This window comes from Nicotiana attenuata, unplaced genomic scaffold (genome assembly GCF_001879085.1).
Source record: "Nicotiana attenuata strain UT unplaced genomic scaffold, NIATTr2, whole genome shotgun sequence".
Classification (NCBI taxonomy): Eukaryota; Viridiplantae; Streptophyta; class Magnoliopsida; order Solanales; family Solanaceae; genus Nicotiana; species Nicotiana attenuata.
In genome coordinates, this window is record NW_017672493.1 from 91,975 (window position 1) to 100,190 (window position 8,216).

The window sequence follows — 8,216 nt, forward strand, 5'->3', positions numbered from 1 at the left end:
GGCTCCGCAGGTACAATCTTAAGCTCAACCCTACGAAGTGCGCCTTTGGTGTTCCATCTGGGAACTGTTGGGATTTATAGTCAGTCGTCGAGGCATTGAGTTGGACCCATCAAAGATCAAAGCTATTCAAGAATTGCCACCTCCAAGGAATAAGACTGAGGTGATGAGTTTTCTCGGGCGATTAAACTACATCAGCAGGTTTATTGCTCAACTCACGACAATTTGTGAGCCCATTTTTAAGCTGCTGAAGAAGGATGTTGCGGTCAAATGGACTGATGAGTGCCAGGAGGCATTCGATAAGATCAAGGGATACTTGTCAAACCCACCTGTGTTGGTTCCGCCGGAACCTGAGAGGCCTTTAATTCTTTATTTGACAGTCTTGGACAATTCGTTTGGCTGTGTATTAGGTCAACATGACATCACTGGCAGGAAGGAGCAAGCCATCTATTATCTCAGCAAGAAGTTCACATCTTATGAGGTTAAGTACACTCACCTTGAAAGGACATGTTGTGCCTTGACTTGGGTGGCACAAAAGTTGAAGCATTATTTGTCGTCTTACACTACTTACCTCATTTCTCGCCTGGGTCCTCTAAAGTATATATTTCAGAAGCCCATGCCCATAGGAAGACTGGCGAAGTGGCAGATTTTACTCACAGAGTTTGACATTATCTATGTGACTCGGATCGCGATGAAAGCCCAAGCATTGGCCGATCATTTTGCCGAGAACCCGGTCAACGAAGAGTATGAACCATTGAGAACTTATTTTCCCGATGAGGAGGTGATGCATATTGACGAGGTGGAGAAGGTTGAAAAACAAGGTTGGAAACTTTTCTTTGATGGAGCCGCTAACATGAAAGGTGTCGGAATAGGGGCCATGCTCATTTCTGAAACAGGGCATTACTACCCTGTTACGACCCAGCTTCATTTCTATTGCACCAACAACATGGCTGAGTACAAGGCATGTATTTTGGGTTTGAGGTTAGCTGTAGACATGGGTGTCCAGTAAGTCTTGGTCTTGGGAGACTCGGACCTTCTGGTGCACCAGATTCAAGGATAATGGGAAACATGGGATTTAAAGCTCATACCGTATCGACAATGTTTGCATGATCTTTGTCAACGGTTTCGATCAGTAGAGTTCAGGAATATTCTAAGAATCCATAATGAGGTTGCCGATGCTTTGGCTACTTTGGCGTCAATGTTGCACCACCCGGACAAAGCTTATGTCGAACCTCTGCATATTCAAGTTCGTGATCAGCATGCCTATCGTAATGTGGTTGAGAAAGAACTTGATGGTGAACCGTGGTTCCATGACATCAGGGATACATTAGAATTGGGGTATATCCGATACAAGCCACAGGTGATCAAAAGGGAAAAATTCGACGTTTGGCTAGTGGATTTTTCTTGAGCGGAGGGATTTTGTACAAGAGAACTCCAGATCTCGGGCTGTTGAGGTGCATCGATACTAAGCAAGCCATGACTATCATGACCAAGGTACATTCCGGAGTTTGCGGGCCGCATATGAGCGGGTATGTTCTGGCAAAGAAGATTCTCCAAGCAGGTTATTATTGGCTCACCATGGAGCGAGATTGTATCAGTTTTGTGCGTAAGTGTCATCAATGCCAAGTACACGGAGATTTGATTCATTCTCCGCCATCTGAATTGCACAAAATGTCCGCACCATGGCCCTTTGTTGCTTGGGGTATGGATGTCATTGGACCAATCGAGCCAGTGGACTAGCATCAGATGATGCTCTAGGATTTCTAAAGGAGTGTTACCGTATCCTCCGTACCATGGATATATCAGGATCGAGCGGGGTTTCCTTCACTACCTTTCAGCTTCGAGGAGCCGCCTATCAGTGGTGGCGTGCTTATGATTAGACAGTCCAGATGAGGCAGCTTCCCTGACTTGGACTCAGTTTTCAGATATGTTCACGAGAGAGTATGTTCCCCAGAGCCTCAGGGACGCATGGCGCGCAGAGTTTGAGCATTTGCGCCAGGGTATTATGACTGTCTCGGAGTATGTTGTCCGTTTCACTGACTTGGCTAGACATGCACCAGCTTTGGTCTCTACAAATTCGAGGTTGTTTTCACATAATCAACATCCAATCATCTTTTCCAACTTAAGCTTTCAGTTAAGAGACTAAGTGTCTCAATTCACTCCGAAATCTCTCCAGGCCCGAACCAACCAAACCAGTAAGTCATATAACAGTTGTAGAGCACAAAAGGAGCAGAAAATGTGGGAACGGGGCTACAACTCTCGAAACGACCAGCTCGGTCATTACAAGATATTATGTTTATTTTGATATACATGACAATGCATATTATTGGATTAACATGTATTATTTGTGATCATTGGATCAATATAGTTTGATTCTGAATGACTTATATTAAGTGCATTCATAAAGTTGTTAGGCACTTTGTTAGAATGTATTATGCATTGTAATACATGGAAGGAAGTGTTTTCTTAAAAGCATGACCGCCATGATTTATGTAATAATATAATCTAGTTAAAGTGATTGTTGCATAAATTTTAGTTGAGTACGTGATAAAGTCTATGGCCATATTGTTATGTTTATCTCTCATAAAGGATTATTTGATTTTAATATGTGGGCCAAGTGGGAGAATGTTAGAAATTCACCATATCTTCTAGAGACTTCTAGTGTGGCACATATTAGGTAATAAATTATTTACCTTATCTTCCAAGTACATAATATATCAGATAATATTATGTAGTTATGCACATATGGTAGTTTCTTTGATGAAATGAAACTATTAATTATGAGTCCCTAGGATAGCTGTATTTTATGAAAACAATTCCTAGGGCTAAAGTATTTGTCTAAGAGTCCCTAGCCTACCTATAAATACGTTTGTCACTCCATCAGTCTGGCATCCTACGATAGGCTCTCTCTAGGATTTCTGATAAAGGTTTCAAACGAGATTCCACGCTTGAACAACATGGGTGAAGGTACATTCCTATTAATATTCCGTTGTGCAGGCTCTGTGTGTATTTGGAATTTCAACAATTTTACCCCGCTCAAACATTTGACCCCCCTACAAATAGATTGTGTGATCCAGACAAAAAGCCCAAAACAGAACGAAGATGATCAAATGTTTTACTTGTATTTTTGTAGAAGAACTCCGATCAAATTCTCGATCTCTTAATTACAGAGATTTACACTGTGCAATACTGCAATCAGGATCTAATTTACAACCTTCATCTCTGAAATCAAGTAATAATTAATTAAAAAAAATCGCGAGGCCGTCTGTTATCTACCCCATCTTTCTGATTCTTGTGCCAGTCTAAACAGACTTCTTTTTGCAATGCGCTAGGAAAAATTCTTTCACTTAGTCCCTGTACAAGATTTTGTTAATTCTATAAACTTGTCGTTCTTTTCTCAAACGAAAATTCTCTTGATCCAGCAATGGTGATCTCATGTTGGTCGCGATCCTCTTGTGGCAGGGGAACCACTTGTGACGAGCTAGGCCCAATAACTTCTGGCGAGTCATGTTCCAAGTGAGCAAGTTGAATCTGGTGCATGTAGGACGACGATGAGCCATCACCCTCCTGGTAAAACCGGGAGGGTGATGGGGAGCCGCCCTCGTTGTCCCAGTGATCATAGTTGGATCTGCGGGGCGAGTTCTGTAGGCTGCCCATATCGCTCATGTAATGACCGCGCAACAAATGGACGGGTGACATTCCATGAGAGGGTGTTCCTGGCCTGCTTGACATTGGTGTCACTGTATTTGAATGCTTGCTTTGATCCTTAATGTGTTTCTTTGCTGTGTGGTGCCAGTTCTTCAATGCTGTTGCTACTTTCTCATTGAATATGGTTGGTTTCATGTTTGAACCCATCTGTATTCACAATTATACCAAATTTGAGCATTTCGTTCCCAAGAATATAAACATGAGCTTAAGTGCTACTCCCTCTGTTTCAAATTAAATGAGGTAGTTTGACTCGTCACGGAGTTTAAGGAAAAAAAGAAAGACTTTTGAAATTTGTGGTCTTAAAAGCTTAAGGGGTAAAGCTTTGTGGGGCCATGACTTTTTTGTGGTTATAAAGCTTCTCAGGGTAAAATGGGTAAAATGAGGAGTTTAAAGTTGAATTATTTCCAAATTTAGAACAGACTAAAAATGGAATTATTTTGGAACGGACTAAAAATGGAAGTACCTCATTTAATATGAAACGGAGAGAGTATATAGACCGTGTGCAAAATATTTTCATAATCAGTTACTTAAAATGATTACATGTAAATCTGTTGATGAGCACTAATTGTTAACATAGAATAATTGAGCCGGTCAAAACTAATAAAAGATAATATTCAAGATTTATATGACAAGAATTCTGAAATTGTATTCAGTTTATTACCTGTGTCACGAGGGCATAAAGAGGAAGGGTGACATAACTGCAGAGAATCTGAATGAGAACCCTGCTCATAATATCATTGAAAATGTTATGAAATGAAGCGGAGAAAAGAAAAAGAAGTAATGAAGAATTAACTTAAATAGTCTTCCACTCAATCGCTTAAACTGTAAATAGTTAGCGATGGTATAATATGTGTATAATTTAAGTAAAAGTCCTCACCCCATAGATATTCTGATGACGATATCCTCAGTATGGTCGTGATAACAAGATTTCAGCCCGAACTCATACTGGTATTACCCAAAAGAAAGAAAAGAAAGATTCGGTTATTAGTTTTTTTTCCTTCTCACTTTTTTAATTTCATTGTTTCTTTTGCAATAATTTGGTTGAAAAATAAGTTTTGCAATACTGGCAATAGGAAAAAGTTGGTGCATAATGCTTACCCATGTCCAAGCAAAGAAGGCCAGTTGAAAAGCATTCTGCATTCATTCAACAAGAAGTAAATAAAATCCATAAAGATGAGTCATAATAGAGCTAAATTGATAAGTATTTGCCTTATATTTACCATTCACAGCGTAAAGAATATTTACATTATTAGGTCATTTTAAAGGTAGTTGTTCATAATTGATGAAACTAATAACATTAATAAATAAAGCAACTAACCTTCTATAAAAGGTGAATTTGAACTGATTGTGTAAAATTTTTTGCATTGTCAATGAATATAACATAATCTGACTGATGGTTAAATTTAACTTATATGCACTGATATGTAAATAATTTTTATATTATTTGTACCCCATAATTTACTGTTTTAATATGTTACCTATTTTATTTTTTAGGTAATTAGTTCCATTTTGAATAGCTATAGATAATTATTTTATAGGTGATTTGATAATATAAAACTTCTAATACATTGTTAGCATAAACAAGTTAAACTATTGATAAAAAAAAAAAGGGTTACCTGAAAGAGGACAAAATTAATCAGATAAAGAATGAGACGAGGACGGTTGAACCAAAAAAGGTGATCCCCAGGCTGAACGACAGGGACTCCTTTCACTACTTCTCCTCTTTCATGAATCCTTAGTCCCATCTTTGTTATAATCACTTGTAGCTTGGTCCCTACTAATAATATGACCTGCATTTTATTTGCCACCCTTTAAATTTCCATCATATAGTTATAAATAAAACAAATATTTTTGGTATGAGACCTACGAAAACTTTGAAAAAAATAAATGTGAAAATTTTGAAAACAGATAGATGATGTGAAAAATGAAAATGAAACATCCACACAAAGTTAATTGAAAGATATGTACTTGGCAACTAACACTTACAATTAAGGGGATGAATGGTAGCCAGAGATAAGAGTACCAGCCTGTCCACAAATAGTAATGCCATGTATTAGTCAAACCTAATAATTAAGGAATGATTAACCTAGCTTGATAATTAAAGTAATTGTTTCTACACCTAGATAAACACTTGCAATACATCATTACACCTATCAATAATTTTGATATAGTCATGGATCTCGAAGATTATGTATAGGAGTGTGTGTGTATGTTCAATTGTTCTATTATAAAGATAGGGATTTATTTTTTTAATATCAACCGCCTGAACCTGTATTTCTTTTTTTGCTAGGAGGGGTGACACAATCACTAATAGATCTCTCAGCGGGAGCCTCAATATGTCTAGAGGAAATAGCTTCGGTGGATTCGTTTGATTAAGTCATTATGTATGTCGATACCTACCTGCTATCGATTTATGTGTGTGTGTGGATAAGAAATTTGATAATTTAGGATATCAACTGCTAGTGAACAAGATGATTTTTATTTTATTGACAGCTACATATTGTCATGTTTTGCCGGACTATTTGATCAGCTAAAAAATAACTACAAATAACTATTTATTAAAAATGAGATTACTAACTTGAAAAATAAAATAATTTACCTACTATAACAGATGAATTAAATATTATCAATAACGTAAACTTTCTTTCCATTATCGATGTAAATATATTAAAAGTATATGTGAAGTAGTTTACCATGAGTATTGAAGAGTAGGAACAGCACAGCGAGAAACCATATTGGGGGACTGAGAAAAGCATAAAAAAAAAAAAAAAAAAGTAAGCTCAAAAGATTAGCATAACATAACTAATAACGTAAATAATGTAAAATATTAAGTTAAAACTTAAAATTGAAGGCTAAAATAACCTGATCCCTACGACCACTTTGAAATCTTCTTCGAGTGATCGTTTGATGTACTTCCGGAAATCGAATTTGTGGTGGCTCTGAGGTGCTAAATGCGCCTGATTATATTATAGAAAATTAGTAAAATAAAGATTATTAAAAATACAAGTTTTTGTGAAGAATACTTTTTATGGAGATATTCCACGAGCTTTTGGAAGAATAAATGACCTGAATATTCTTTCACCCAATAACTTAAATTAATGTGTATACACACACACACACATATATATATATATATATATATATATATATATATATATATATATATATATATATATATATATATATAAAATTCATGTATAATTTGCGTTTAACCGTGTATAATCAATATCTAATCTTTTGTATATCAGATATAAAAAGTAACCACTAGTGAATCTGGTGAGTACTACTGACCATGAGTTCAAAACTATCGTGGGCAATATTTCATAGTGTAGAATCTTTTTGTTTTACCGTTTACGTGACGAGAATAACTAAATACATATCTATTAGTTTTTTTCTTTTTTTTCATGCATAAAACTAAAAACAAATGAAGATGAAATTACCGTGATAAATCCATGCCTTAGGGTTAAGTAATCAACTTTTGGGACAGATCTTACGAATTGTCTGAAGAAACAAATCTGCAAAAAAGTCCAAGCAATAATTAAGAAAAATGAATATCCAGCTTATTATTTAGAATCCAATAAACTATCTTTTCTAAAATATAGAATCCATTAACTCAAATTCTAGATTGTCTGGAGCAGTGGCGGAGACAGGATCTCTGCGAAGGGAGTTTAAAAAGAAAAAAAGTAGAAAAAGATTGTAGCTAGTGAGAATTGATCCTATGACCTTAGAAAAGTTTTGAACCCTCTTGACGACTAAGCTACACTTTTGGGCTATGTTAAGAGATTTCAAAACTTAATATATAGAGGTGAAAAATAAATTTTGCCGTATATGTACGATGTAATTTTTCGGCGAAGAGAACCCCTTCCGCCCCCAAATCCGCCCCTGGTCTGGAGACGGCCAAATCGCCTAAGTCTGACTAAAATTTTTATAAATTTTGAGAGTAAATGTAATACGTGTATACAGTGCATCAGATGTGAACATCAACCAAAGGTACTATCATATACCAAAAAAAAGTTCGGAAACGACTAGTTAAAAGAAATTTCAACCAAAAGATAAAAAGTTACAGGAAACATGGTTTTACGAGGTATATTTTTCATGTATTTGAAGTCAAAGTCAAACTAAGTTGCTTCTTGAAAAAGACGGTGTAATTGAAAAATATAGCAATTATTCATTGAATAATCGTAGGCTATCTAATATAACTACCGTCTAATGTTCTCTCTTTCCATCTTTGTAAGTTTCTAAACAATTAAACACATAAAGTTTAGGGGAAGCGTCTATATATTTGTCATTCAATAATTCTTGACCTTTTATTTAACATCAATAAACAAGATCTCTATCATTAAATATTTATGTAAAAAGGATCTAGGATTACTCCATACATATGTTTAAAAAAAAGATTTTTTTTAATCTGAATAGCTGCCAACCCAATTTTTTAAATTAAAATAATCAGCAAATTATAATATATATATATATATATATATATATATATATATATATATATATATATATAT

The 8,216-nt window shown here is 35.7% G+C and overlaps 1 protein-coding gene across 1 annotated transcript in view; it reads right to left on the bottom strand.

Annotated features, from left to right (window-relative positions):
• Positions 1-3,086: 3,086 nt before the first annotated feature.
• LOC109213414 (MLO-like protein 6) overlaps positions 3,087-8,216 on the bottom strand; it is a 9,554-nt gene continuing 4,424 nt past the window's right edge. The window contains exons 7-15 of the mRNA XM_019377208.1: positions 7,146-7,220; positions 6,568-6,662; positions 6,399-6,448; positions 5,692-5,732; positions 5,322-5,495; positions 4,804-4,839; positions 4,583-4,650; positions 4,367-4,427; positions 3,087-3,852 (exon numbers count right to left, since the gene is read on the bottom strand). Coding sequence (XP_019232753.1) covers positions 3,373-3,852; positions 4,367-4,427; positions 4,583-4,650; positions 4,804-4,839; positions 5,322-5,495; positions 5,692-5,732; positions 6,399-6,448; positions 6,568-6,662; positions 7,146-7,220 — 1,080 coding nt within the window. The 3' untranslated portion in view covers positions 3,087-3,372. The remainder of the gene's footprint in view (positions 3,853-4,366; positions 4,428-4,582; positions 4,651-4,803; positions 4,840-5,321; positions 5,496-5,691; positions 5,733-6,398; positions 6,449-6,567; positions 6,663-7,145; positions 7,221-8,216) is intronic.